Below are 14,529 nucleotides of genomic sequence, written 5' to 3'. Positions count from 1 at the left end.
TTTCGGCGGAGTTTAACGGAACACTTTTATGATGCAAATGCTGACAAGGACGATAAATCTCTCTCTCCTTCCCCTCCCCTCCCTCCCCTAGTCTCTCCTTCCCCTCCCCTCCCTCCCCGATGGATGCAAACGAGATGTGCTATATTCTCTCTCTCTATCTCTCTCTCTTTCTCTCCATCTCTCATTCTCTCTCACTCTCTTTCTCTCTGCCTCACGCTCAATCCCTCTCAGCCCCCCCCCTCTCTCTCTCTCTCCCTCCCTCTCTCTCTCCCTCTCACCCCCCCTCTCTCTATCTCCCTCTCATCCCCCCCTCTCTCTCTCCCTCCCCCTCCCTCTCTCTCCACACACTAGTATTGCATTTCTCTCACCCCCAGGCCACATGAAAAATGGATCAGGCCCAGGTGATGTGGCAGGAGAAGAGAGTTCCAGTCACAAATAGCTTCTGTGGCTATTATCTCTCTATTTCCCTATCGTTTTCTCTCTCCTCCTCTGTCTCTTTCTTTTTTCTTTCTTTCTCTCTCTCTCATTTCTTGCCTTCTTACTTTCTTTCTGTCTGTCTGTCTCTCTCTCTTTCCTTCCAACGTTTCAGCTCACACAGCATTGTGGTGGTTCATTAGTGTTACGCTTGCCTGGCTCTTGACAAGGGAACAAAAAGGGAGACTGAGTGACCACACATGGATGACAATAATACAATATTTCATAAAGAAAATAATGATTGAAATGTTGGATGGGAAATAACAAGAAAATGGTAACGCAACACAAACGTCTGCTGGGCAACGAGGAAGAGAGAGAATCCATGACACGGGACGACTCTTATGGTCCCTGGGATAGTTAGGATAATCACTCACACCTGATGGCTTATCTGGGGACAAAAGAGAGAATAGACCACACAGGACGACGACGGAAACAGCGCCCACTATAGATCCATACGTGGAACGTCACAACTAGGGATTATTGTATGTTCCAGACATATAGCACGTTTGACTGATTGTGGACGCAATTCACAACATGATTGATGTGGAGTTGATGTATATCATCATTTGTACCATGTGCCTTTGAGTTGAAGTTGTTAACATATTCTGTGATAAGGTTTTCTGTGTGAATCCCTCCACGGGACAGCTGAATGTAGGGAGGAAACGTTTCGAGCCAAGAGAGAGACAGACGCTGTAGTTGAAGAGATGCCGATATCAGAAAGAAATATGACGGCTTCTTTGTCTGTCTGTCTCTAACCCTAGTTTTCCCACATGTACCGTATTCCCATATGTACCGTAACATATATATATATATTATATATATATATAAACTCCTCCCAAAAAGTTTGGAAACGTTATTTCGGTCGATTATTCCTCCCCTTTATAATGCCAATTGGTATAATAATAAATCATTGTTTTATATCGTTGGAAAAGCCTGATTATTCACCTTTACCTTTACAACGAGGTACAACTTGTAAGGATCATGCATTTGTGGAAGGAGCAACACAGCTAAACGTGTGGTAGAGGTCCCCCCAAAAATTGCCAAAATGATCGCATGATCCAAAACGTCTATTTGTCTGTCTGTCTGTCTGTCTCCCTCTCTCTCTCTCTCTCTCTCTCTCTCTCTCTCTCTCTCTCTCTCTCTCTCTCTCTCTCTCTCTCTCTCTCTCTCTCTCTCTCTCTCTCTATCTAACTTCCAGTTATGTTCCAGCTCACACAGCCAAGTGGTTGTCCATTAGGGCTTATTGTATGTTCCAGACATATCGCACGTCCACTGATTGCGGACGCAATTGACAACATGATTGTGAATGAGCCATGAGTTGACGTACATCATCATTTGTACCATGTGACCCATGTCAATGTTCTCTCTTCTTTTCTCTCTTCCCTCTCTTTATACTCTCTCTCTCACTCTCTTTCTCACTCTCCCTCTGTTTCTCTGCCCGCCCCCCCCCCCCCCCCCCCCGCCCGCTACACTCTCTCCCCCTCTCTCTCGCACTCTATTTCTCTCTCTCCCTCTGTTTCTCTGCCCCTGCCCCCGCCCCCCCCACCACACTCTCTCCCCCTCTCTTCCTCTACCCTCTCTCTCTCTCCCTGATGCCCCTCCACCTCCCTCCCCTTCTCCCCCTCAAGGCAGAGGTTGTGGATGTCCAGTATGGGGCTTTGGAGGATCTGAGAAGGGCCAGTGCGTCCATGAACATCACCCACCAAATCGCACTGTTAAAACTCGGACAAGCACCTTTACTCTACAAGGTAAGAACAACGAACACAATGGAATGCCTCTTGTCCAATCAGATTACTCGGTCCCCTTTATGACGTTGACCCAGTTTGCACTCCGGAGTTCTGAGAGCGAATTTTACGAACGCAGCCTCAGTCTTCTTGTTGAATGTCAGTGTGTGTGACCTCTCCGGTCCCCTCACTCACTGGCGGACTCAGGGGGGGGGCAGGGGGGGCGACCGCCCCTCCTGGTGCCCCCACGGTTGAAAAACGTCTCTCTTAAGTGCCCTTTTGAGTGGCGAAAATGAGAGGACGTGCCCTATTGGTGCCCCTCCAATGGTCTAAACTTGACCATGTGCACTGATGGGGTCCCATGTTGTGCAGTAGGTGCCCTTTTTTCCTTTTCGCCCCCCCCTGCCCTTCAAACAGCCTGAGTCCACCACTGCCCTCACTGACAGGTTAAGCTCTTCTTTAGCTTTTTAGCTCATTTTTTTTAAGCTCTTCGTTATTTAACCTTTATTTGACCAGATAGGTCAATTGAGAACCAATCTCATTTGCAATGACGACCTGGCCAAGAGGCAAAACAGAGGCAAGTAAATGTCATATTAAAATACACCGAATGCTAAACTTTGTAACCAGGAGACTGAGACTTATCAAATCATTAAGGGTGTGTTCTCACTAGAACATTTGCTTAACTTGGAATCGGAGTTTAGGATAAACTTTCACTTTGCTCTGCGTCGTTTGGAGCTGTGAGAACGCGCATTCGAAGTCGCTCCCGGAGCAAACAACCGACGGATGCTCCGCTTGAAAAGGTTGGTTTCGCTCTGATTAGAAACGACGCATCGAGGCTGACCCTAGGACAACAACTGCGCATGCGTGTTGATCTGTATAAGAGCGGGGCGAACGGGCAATTTTCTATTTTTCGGACCAATCAACTACCACGTCTGTTGCTTCGATTGCGTATGTTACTTCGTTTACATAAAGGGCTGTGAGAACGCAAATCAGAGAAATAATTTATGCAACAATGTTGCAATCTCATCCACTTGCTTCGGGTCCTGATTCGGATTGTGATGTGAGAATATGACCTCAGACTTATCAAATCATTAGGAGTATTTATTTAGTTCTTGCCAGAAGGAGCGATTGTCCGGCCATCAAAAATAGGGTCTCACAGGGCGCTTAGGTGGCGTAGCGGGTTAAGCGTCGCCCATGTAGCCGCAGGGTCCCCGGTTCAATTCCAGCCGGGGACATATCCTGCATGTCATCCCTCCTCTCTCTCTCACCCATCCTTCCTGTCTAAATCTTCACCGGATCTGTCAATAAAATGAAAAATATGAGTGGGACTGCCCCACTAAGAAAAATTTACTTAAAAAAAAAATAGGGTCTCAGTACAAAGGCTCAATGGGGCAGTCCCTCTTGATCACATGTATAGGTCTACAACATCACGTGAGCAGTTTGTCCTGGGGTTGGCCATAGTAGGTTGTCCTGGGGTTGGCCATAGTAGGTTGTCCTGGGGTTGGCCATAGTAGGTTGTCCTGGGGTTGGCCATAGTACGTTTGTCCTGGGGTTGGCCATAGTAGGTTGTCCTGGGGTTGGCCATAGTAGGTTTGTCCTGGGGTTGGCCATAGTAGGTTTGTCCTGGGGTTGGCCATAGTAGGTTTGTCCTGGGGTTAGCCATACTAAGGTTGTCCTGGGGTTGGCCATAGTAGGTTTGTCCTGGGGTTGGCCATAGTAGGTTTGTCCTGGGGTTGGCCATAGTAGGTTGTCCTGGGGTTGGCCATAGTAGGTTGTCCTGGGGTTGGCCATAGTAGGTTTGTCCTGGGGTTGGCCATAGTAGGTTGTCCTGGGGTTGGCCATAGTCAGTTTGTCCTGGGGTTGGCCATAGTAGGTTTGTCCTGGGGTTGGCCATAGTAGGTTTGTCCTGGGGTTGGCCATAGTAGGTTGTCCTGGGGTTGGCCATAGTAGGTTGTCCTGGGGTTGGCCATAGTAAGGTTGTCCTTGGGTTGGCCATAGTAGATTTGTCCTGGGGTTGGCCATAGTAAGGTTGTCCTGGGGTTGGCCATAGTAGGTTGTCCTGGGGTTGGCCATAGTCAGTTTGTCCTGGGGTTGGCCATAGTCAGTTTGTCCTGGGGTTGGCCATAGTAGGTTTGTCCTTGGGTTGGCCATAGTAGGTTTGTCCTGGGGTTGGCCATAGTAGGTTTGTCCTGGGGTTGGCCATAGTAGGTTTGTCCTGGGGTTGGCCATAGTAGGTTTGTCCTGGGGTTGGCCATAGTAGGTTTGTCCTGGGGTTGGCCATAGTAGGTTTATCCTGGGGTTGACCATAGTAGGTTTGTCCTGGGGTTGGCCATAGTAGGTTTTTCCTGGGGTTGGCCATAGTAGGTTTGTCCTGGGGTTGGCCATAGTAGGTTTGTCCTGGGGTTGGCCATAGTAGGTTTGTCCTGGGGTTGGCCATAGTAGGTTTGTCCTGGGGTTGGCCATAGTCAGCTTGTCCTGGGGTTGGCCATAGTAGGTTCAACTGTTGGTCAAAATAGACATAACTGTCACAGAGGGAGAAGAGGCAGCTCCTCGTAAGCCTTCTGCTCACCAGTAGTGGTAAAACCCCTTTAGTCTATCACATGAGAGTATGGTGTCTTCCATTCTTGCCATTCTGCGAGATGAAGGTGTTGAGTTTGAGTGTCTTTTGTACAACTCATCCCAGTCAGTAGGGGGCAGCAAACTGAAAAGAGTGACGGCCAAAAGAGGTGCGGACTTTGGGAACGACCAGAGTGATGGCCTATTTACATTTACGAAAGCGACTTACAATCAATACATTTGTCTAAGCAAGTGAATCGTCAATCCACCAGTCGTAGCAAGAAGAATAATCTAGATCAGGCCCGGGGGCCATTGGCAGTCTCCGTGATAGAAGGAAACACTTTTTTTGTATATAGACACTGGAGAAACAGAAACAGTACAAGGGGGGCAGTAGAAGTCAGACCCAGTAAAGGGGAAAAGTGGGTGTCTCAGGAGACGCAGTGTTGGGGGTAGTAGATGTCTCAGGAGGAGCAGTTAAGGTGTAACCTGAAGAGATGGGTCTTCAGTCTCCGACGGAAGATAGGTAGTGACTCTGCAGTTCTGACAGCCGTGGGAAGCTCATTCCACCAGCGGGGAGCCAGTTTAGTGAAGAGACGTGATCGGGCTGCCGTGTTGGTGTAGAGGTGGTGGGGCCAGTCGGACAGTTTGACTACTTTCCGCCTAAAAATCTAACCCAAACCAAACTGCTTATAAAAGATTAGAGATATGACGATCAGACAGGACGTTTCATTTGGATATGCTCAGATCATAGTTCAGAATGACATACTACACACGACAAGTAGATAAAAGTAAACAATAACGAAATGAATAAAGAAATCTAAGTCGAATTCGGGCCCAATTATGGGCTCGTGAAGCCTAAAAGGATATTATTTCTGCTCCTTTGATTAACCACTAACGGCCCTCTCCTCACCGCGCGTCGCAATCAGCCTCGTCATCACGGAAGGGGTAGAGAGGTCAAGAGGGACGTGTGGAGGGTTCATGTCAGGGTCATTATCTCATGCGCTCATCACAGGTGGCCCCTCACTTGTGATTCAAGTGGTCGCTGTAGTATCCGTCTCCTGATTAGATTAATTGTGTACCGATAGACGACGTGGGGAGGCTGTGGCGCAGGAGGTAGAGGCAATAGGCACAGCTGTTCTAGTGTTAACAGTTAATTGGAATAATGTCAATCAAACACATCTTAAAAAAAACTATCCCAAGACAGAATAGAACGTATGCATGATGCTACGCGTTGCAATCAATAACAATATTTGCTCATTATTGCTGCTAACGCTAAGCTGATCCCTTCCCCATGCAACTTCCCCTGACCTTAACACTGGAAGCGTGATGCTGTTTCACCTATCTTTAGTGTGTCCTCTGTGTCAATGACCCCCCCCCCCACTCTTTTACACTTCACAAGACGTTTGACTGCATTTATATAGCACCTTTATCCAAAGCGCTTTACAACGGCCTCTCATTCACCCATGCACACACACATTCACACACTAATGGCGGCAAACTACCATGCAAGGCGCCGGCCCGCTCACTCGGAGCAATTTGGCGTTCAGTGTCTTGCCCAAGGACACTTCAACATGTGGCCAGCCGGGTCTCGGACCGCCGAACTGCCAACCTTGCGATCATTAGACGGCGGCTCTACCTCCTGCGCCACAGCCGCCCCCGGTGGATAGATTTGTTTGGTTCGTTTGGTATAAGCAGGGTCACTTAACAAGAGTTATTAAAGTCACAAGAGTTTTTGCAATATGTAAAGTGGAATGGACATGAAATGGTTTGATAAAAAAAATAAGCTAAGCTCAAGCAATCATTTAACTACTCTGCAACAACAACTGAATGCACAATGTGAAATAATACCATGTTGTTCTCAAAGTACTTGAAGAACTCGTCAACAGTCTTTAACAACCACTTTTCCATGCAGTGATATTTCAGGTGAGCCGAGCAGAGCCGAGTTTTCTTTGTTTAAGAAAACCATTAGAACATGTTCAATTAGGTGTTCCGGTCACAGTGTTTTCCCTCTAAAATGTTTATTCATTGAGGAACAACTCAACCTTCCCGATAATGGGTCATAAATTGTGACCTTAAATTTGAGTGCTGACTTTACTAATGCATTGTGTCGTTTTCTCCGAACCCCAGTGCGCGGTAATCGCCCAGACTGAACTGTGTGTTTGTGTGTGTGTGTGTGTGTGTGTGTGTGTGTGTGTGTGTGTGCCTGTGTGTGTGTTGTTACCGGAATATTAACCATGAGAATCTCCTCACTAGGCCAATGAGTGTTTACCTTCTGAGCAGCTGAAGAGCCTTGAGTTAATCTGCTGCCTTCCACAACCGTCACTTACAGACGCTCTTCACTTTAATAGAATATGTCCCCAATTTGTACACTGTGTTGTTGTTCTTTAAATCATAATCATGCTGCCAGCACTCATTTATTTACACAGTCCTGTTAAAACCAATACTTCTTCTTCCATCAAATATTCAATTATGTGTTCTGGTCATATATTTTTTTTTCTTCTAATATGTTTATTAGTTGAGGAACAACTTAACCTTCCCGATAATGGGTCATAAATTGAGACCTTTAATTTGAGTGCTGACTTTACTAATGAATCGTGGCGTTTTCTACGAAACCCCTGTGCTCGATAATCGCCCAGACTGAAGTGTGTGTGTGTGTGTGTGTGTTTGTGTGTGTGTGTGTGTGTGTGTGTGTGTGTGTGTTGAGTTGTTACAGGAAGATTATCGATGAGAATCTCATAACTAGAGTTGTAATGGGGTACCCAGCAAAGCCCTGGACAGGCTCCAGTATGTTCAGGTACCCAGCAAAGCCCTGGACAGGCTCCAGTATGTCCAGAACTCAGCTGCCAGGGTCCTCACCCACACCAAGCCCTGGCAGCACATCACACATCACACCCCCCACCCTCATCCACCTCCACTGGCTTCCGGTCAAGTCCCGCATCTCATACTACAAAATCCTTCTCACCTACAAATCCCTCCATACCTGCGCCCCCCAGTACCCAACTGACCTTCTCTGCCAAAATACCCCATCCCGGAACCTGCGGTCCTCAGACATGGGTCTGCTTTTGACCCCCCCCCCCCCTCGCACTAACCTACGAACCTTCGGGGACAGAGCCTTCAGTGTGGCTGCACCTACCCTCTGGAACTCTCTCCCCACAGTGATCATCAACGCCCCCACCCTGGACACCTTTAAATCAGCCCTCAAAACCCATCTGTTCACCAAGGCCTTTGGCACATAGTTTAGTTTTGTCACTCTGGTTGTCTCTGTGTTTTCTGTTTGGTCTGTCTGAGTGTTACAGACTGTACTTTCTGTAAAAATGTGTTAAGCGTCCTTGGGTTCTGTGAAAGGCGCTATATAAAACCAAGATAATATTATTATTAAGAGTGTTGAGTGTGTTTACCAGTGTTTACCTTCTGGGCAGCAATGTGAAGTACCTTGATTTAATATGTTGCTCTCCACAAGTCACTTACAGTCACTTCACTGTAATATAATATGTCCCCAATGTTGACACAGTTTTATTCTTCTCTAAATCACAATCATGCTGTTTGCCAACACTGATTCACTTACACACTCCAGTTAAAACCTGAGTGAAGGTCTGCGGCTCGAACCCCGGCTGGCCCCGTGTCGAGGTGCCCTTGGGCAAGACGCTGAACCCCAGAATTGCTCCCAATGAGCGGGCTGGCTGGCGCCTTGCGTGGTCGCTTGCCGCCTTTGGTCGTGTGAATGTGTGTGTGAATGGGTGAAGGAGAGGCGGTTCTAAAGCGCTTTGGAATACAGCGTGCAGTCCGTTTACCGTGTAACCTGTAATATAAGGGCAGTCCATTTTTACCACCCGTTTAGGTAGAAATCGGAGGATGAGACACTGTGTGTGATTCCATTCCGAATTCCGTCCCATGTGTTACAATCAGCCCGACTTCTCTGACTTCCAGCTCCACTAGCTTCCCCCGATGGCCACGTGCACAGTACCGTGCACAGTACGTGGAGAGGATATGTAATCATGGGTCATAAAGACTATTCAAGGTTAACACTACAACAGCCGTGCCTATTTTACCTACTAGTAGAGCCGCCTTGGGGGTCAAATAGACCCCCTTTTTAGAATGTAAATCTGCTATTTACACACAGAGATCACTAGAGGGCGCTTCTTTTTTTTAGCCTGCCCTCCTACACAGAGAAACTGCAAAACAGCTTTATACTATCTTATCCTGAAGTGATTTAGAAAATGTAAGGATACTGGGTGATAGAACGCACATATCTAGGAAAAGTCATGAAAGCAGGGTCCTGAAATTTGATCGAGTGCAAAGATAGAATAATTTCTTTACTCACAGGGGTCACTTCTAGTGTTAAAGGTTGTCTATCCAATGGTCACCATCTTCTGAATACGGAAAAAGACAATCAGAGTTACGGTCCTTGTGTTGTAGTTAAGCGGCACATCAGAGGGTCGACTTGACTTGAAAGCAAGTGTATGATTGTCCCCTAATGAATGAACGCACGTTTTTACTGAACGCACGACACTAGTCACGACCGCCGCTCGCCGCCAATGCGTTACCGCGGCAACGGGCCTCCTACACAACAACACGTACGATCAACTCTGAGGAGGAATCCCTCAACACTCGGGAAGAAGAAAAAATGTAGATTAATAAATGATGATGTTTTGCTCTCTTTATAAATACGACCGTTTGTTTGTTCTTTCACAACATGGTGTGTCACGTGGTTTAACTGAATTCTGAGTGTCGCAACTGCGGTGGTTTGGCGGTTACACTTAAACAAGTATCGCGTCTGTCCGAAGTGCTCCCGTCTCCAGTTGAGGTGATGGCGATCGCTTCAGACGACATGCATGTGCCAAGGACTACAGGGGAGGCATGTAGACAGACAGACAGACAGACAGACAGGGCAAGCATACTGACAGACATACAGGCAAGTAGACAGACATACCTGACAGACAGGCAGGCAGGCAGGCAAGTAGACAGACAGACAGACAGACAGGTAGGTAAGTAGACAGATAGACAAGCAAGTAGACAGTAGACTGCCTGTCTGTCTGCCTGCCCACCTGTCTGTCTGTCTGTCTGTATGTCTGTGTGTATGTCTGCCTACCTATCTGCCTGCCTGTCTGTCTGTCTGTCTGTCTGTCAGTATGTCTGTCTACTTGTCTGCCTGCCTGACTGTCTGTCTGTCTACTTGCCTGTCTGTCTGTCCTCCTGCCTGCTTGCCTGCCAGCCTGGCTGTCTGTCTGTCTACTTGTCTGTCTGTCTGTCTGCCTGTCTACTTGCCTGCCTGTCTGTCTGTCTGTCTTTCTGTCTGCCTGTCAAATTGCCTGCCTGTCTGTCTGTCTGTCTGTCTACTTGCCTTTCTGTCTGCCTGTCTACTTGCCTGCCTGTCTGTCTGTCTGTCAACTTGCCTGTCTGTCTGCCTATCTGTCTGCCTATCCTCCTGCCTGCCTGCCTGCCAGCCTGTCTCCCTGCCGCCTGTTTGTCTGTCTGTACAACTATAAGTCAAAAACCCAGAAGACTGTATTGTATATTACTGTATTGTAATTGCATTGAAACATTGTACTGAAAACAAATTCCACCAAACTAGGTTATGGTTGGAATAAAAGGAACTTGCATCTTGTTCTGAAAAATGTAAATCACTGTCATGGGAGAAAACCTACTCTAAGAGTTTGTATTACACTGTTTGAGAGAAGTGTTGAATCCTTAAACAACCTGCCCAGTGGTGAACGAGGTGTTTGAAGTACAGCAGAGCAGCACACAGCACTGTCTATAGCAGGTAGCAGCACACAGCCCTGTCTATAGCAGCTAGCAGCATACAGCACTGTCTATAGCAGCTAGCAGCATACAGCACTGTCTATAGCAGCTAGCAGCATACAGCACTGTCTATAGCAGGTAGCAAAAAGCTGTGTGCTGGAAAACCTTGTTAGTGTTCACAGTTTAACTTATGGGGGGTGCTCATTTTTTATTTCCTGTCTTTTTGCGGCTTTTGACAAGCCATAACTTCTCACTTAAAACATAGTTTTTGGTCGTTAATCAGCAGGACTTCCACACTGGAAGGTGTTCCCATCACTGTCCTGGGAGACAATCTCATTAGAAAAGGGAAAAACAGTAAGAACTAGGCTTACTCGTAAATATTTCAGTGGCCGACATGTTTGGATCCAAAATATCACAGCAAGCTCATTTTTGGGTTGATTGGGCATAAATGAACATTAGGGCATACATTGTTACCATAGCAAAGATACCCCTATCAGCAATTTCATTATGATCTTCCTAGCGTTCACATAATGTAACTAGCTAGCTATAGCTAGTCCTATATGTATAGGTGAAAACTACCCATAGGGCTACTTGTTGTGATGATAGTGTTGTTAGCTATATGGGTAAAACGAAAATAAGCTAGTAAAGTAGCCTTGAGAACCGATGGTTCTCCAGCCTAATGACCCATAGGAGCAGGAGCCTATCTCCTGTTTCCGTAGCGTGAGGCGGCTTGATGTACAAATACAACCCCCTGGACATGACGTTGGTCTTAACCCCAAACCACTAGTTGGCTGTCTTGTAAATTAGCCTGCCTCCTACACAGAAAAACTGCAAAATAGCTTCATACTAGCTTATCCTTGGGATTTTCAAAATGTAAGGCTACTGGGTGGTAGAACGCACATATCTAGGAAAAGTCACGAAAGGTGGGTCCTGAAATTTGATAGAGTGCAAAGATATAAACAACTTTTAACTCACAGGGTCAAATGACCCCGCCCACGGGTGTTCTCGTGTTAATGCTGAGTGCCAAGCAGGGAGGCATGGAGCAGTTTTATAGTCTTTGGTATGACTTGGCTGAGAACTCATCATTATCTCCCAATCTCAGGGCAGACACTCTAACCGCAAGGCCACTGAGCTGGTAAAACGAAAATAGTTTACTAAACCTTTTAGTTTATTGATGTGACCTCAGCGAATATCATAGCCAGACTGAGTCTGATCCATCCATTCACTTCTAGAAACTACCGGTGGTGAGGCAGCACATTCAACAGGCTGCCATGGCAACCAGCCGCCAAACAGCAGCGTAGTGTTGTTATAGCTCTGTCCGCAGCTTAGGGTGTGTTCTCTCTAGAACATTTGCTTCACTTGGAATCGGAGTTTAGGATCAAATTCGCTTTGCTCTGCGTCGTTTGGAGCTGTGAGAACGCGCGTTCAAAGTCGCTCCCGGAGCAAACAACCAACGCACGCTCCGCTTGAAAAGGGTGGTTTCGCTCCGGTTAGAAATGACGCATCGAGGCTGTCCATAGGAAAACAACAGCGCATGCGTGTTGATCTGGATAAGAGCGGACGAACGGGCAATTTTATGACCAATCAACTACCACGTCTGTTGCTTCGATTGCGTATGTTACTTCGTTTACATGAAGGGCTGTGAGAACACAAATCAGAGAAATAATTCATGCAACAATGTTGCAATCTCATCCACTTGCTCCGGGTGTCGATTCTGATCAGATTTCCAGAGCGACTTTACGAACGGCAGCCTAACATCCATCAAAACAGTTAGCATGTTGGTCTTCACCATAACACATCAACATGTGTGTAACATAAACGTTAACATCATTACATTTTGAAGGTACCTGGTAAACTAAAACGGCTTTGTCTCAGGAGGTAGAGCCGGAGTCTAATGATCGCAAGTTTCGCAGATCGGCGGTTCGAACCCCGGCTGGCCACATGTCGAGGTGTCTTTGGGCAAGACACTGAACCCCAAATTGCTCCCGATGAGCAGGCCGGTGCCTTGCATGGTAGCTTGTCGCCATCGGTGACATTGTGAATGGGTGAATGAGAGGCCGTTGTAAAGCGCTTTGGAATAAGGTGCTATATAAGTCAGGCCATTTACCAAATGTTGAACTAACTGTTACAATATTCAGGGGACATGGGTACGGTGTAGACATTGGTACGGTGTCTACACACAGATGAAATAGCATCGGTAGTAAAGTCCAATAGAGAAATGCTCTCTAATACCCTCTGCATCTCTCTGTCAACACACCCCTTCCCGGAACCTGCGGTCCCTAGGCATGGGTCTGCTCTCCACCCCCCGCACCAACCTACGGACCTTCGGGGGCAGAGCCTTCAGTGTGGCAGCTCCCACCCTCTGGAACTCTCTCCCCACGGCGATCCGCATTGCCCCCCTGCCCTGGACACTTTTAAATCAGCCCTCAAAACCCACCTGTTCTCTAAGGCCTTTGGCCTCTAGTCTAGTTTTGTCACTCTCGCTGGATTTGTTTCTTTGCTTTGTTTTTCTGTTCTGTCTGTCTGACTGTCTGTCTATGAAATCTGTTAAGCGTCCTTGGGTCTGAGAAAGGCACTATATAAATATAAGATATTATTATTATTATTATCTGTCCTCAGCTCTCCCTCCTGTCTGAGATGGGGTTCGGGGGGGCTCTCATCTACGTGGACCCCTGTGACGGCCCCAGCACGGACCAGGCTCTGTGGCACAGCTCCTTCGGGGTGACCCTCAACCCTGGGGGAGACCCCTCCACCCCGGGGTACCCCAGCATCCGTGAGTAGACGCCTCCTCCTCTCTGTGTGTGTGTGTGTGTGTGTGTGTGTGTGTGTGTGTGTGAGTGTGTGTATCTGAACATCTTGTCTTGTGTGGTGGTCTTCAGCCTGGTGTGTGTGTGTGTGTGTGTGTGTGTGTGTGTGTGTGAGCGTGTGCGTGTGCGTGTGCATGCTCAAGGTACATGTCAATGCACCTTTGTTTCATTATCTAGAGTTATTACTACACTGTCAACATATGCTGCCAGACACCATAGGATAATGGGTTTTCACACACACACACACACACACACACACACAAGCACACACTCCACTTGCCCTTTTTTTCAATAACGAACAATCCCTCTGATAGTGGGACAGTTTGACACACACAGTTTGTGTTCCTTCGATACATACATACATACACTATTTCAAGTCGATTTTGTTTGACGGTTAAGAACTATTTTGGAGTGAATAAATCAACGTGGAGCTTTGAAATCAACCACAGCTACAATGCAATAACCACCTGCCCAAATATAACCATCTGTCCAAAGATAATCTACTTTATATAATCTACGAATCTGATCTACATCACTTCCCTGTTGTTTCTAGAAACAGCCAACAACAAAAACAACTAATCTCAGTAAATCATTTCCTCGTTGTTCCAATAAGCAGTAAAACAAACAGAACAGCTGTATTCATCAGCCTCCATACAGGAGTTATTATTGATATTCAACGTTCATCATTTCCTCCGTCCGGTTCTGGAAATATATCTTGTCTTTGATATAGCGCTATTCCGCTGTAGCTTTTTCATTGTTTGGCATATCAGCGTGTGTGTGTGTGTGTGTGTGTGTGTGTGTGTGTGTGACTAGTGGGACAGCTAGGTCCTGGTACTGCTATCTCCCTGCACGTTACTGCCTCACAGCATCAAAGCCAGTGGCGTAGCGGACGGGCCCGCAAGCGACGCACCGCGGGGGGGCCCCAGCCACTAGGGGGCCCCCTAACATTGGATCCAAACTTTTTTTTTTTTTTTTATAATTTAAAAATATATAAAATAAAGAAAATAAGTGGCCCTTCATTGTCTCAACCTTAATTTTAATATATAGGCCTATATTTAAAAATATATACATAGTTAGCCGTATCCAATAGCAACATGACTTTGACGTCACACGTAGGCAGCGAGACACAAGGAAAATGAGCAAGCGAAAATACAATACAAAGTACAATAAGCATTCTTTAGGTGGTGGTAGATTCTCTATTCGGACATTATAGCCGCTATATGTGGGAC

At 46.8% G+C, this 14,529-nt stretch overlaps 1 protein-coding gene across 1 annotated transcript in view; it reads left to right on the top strand.

Annotated features, from left to right (window-relative positions):
- Positions 1–386: 386 nt before the first annotated feature.
- naaladl2 (N-acetylated alpha-linked acidic dipeptidase like 2) overlaps positions 387–14,529 on the top strand; it is a gene marked incomplete at both ends in the record, with an annotated part of 166,210 nt that continues 152,067 nt past the window's right edge. The window contains 3 exons of the mRNA XM_080547415.1: positions 387–401; positions 2,103–2,222; positions 13,113–13,266. Of these exons, the coding sequence (XP_080403541.1) occupies positions 387–401; positions 2,103–2,222; positions 13,113–13,266 (289 nt within the window). The remainder of the gene's footprint in view (positions 402–2,102; positions 2,223–13,112; positions 13,267–14,529) is intronic.

This window comes from Nansenia antarctica (genome assembly GCF_963989245.1).
Source record: "Nansenia antarctica genome assembly, chromosome: 17".
In the NCBI taxonomy this organism is placed as follows: Eukaryota; Metazoa; Chordata; class Actinopteri; order Argentiniformes; family Microstomatidae; genus Nansenia; species Nansenia antarctica.
Note: the sequence above shows the minus strand (reverse complement) of the source record. Positions and strands in the feature narration are given on the sequence as shown.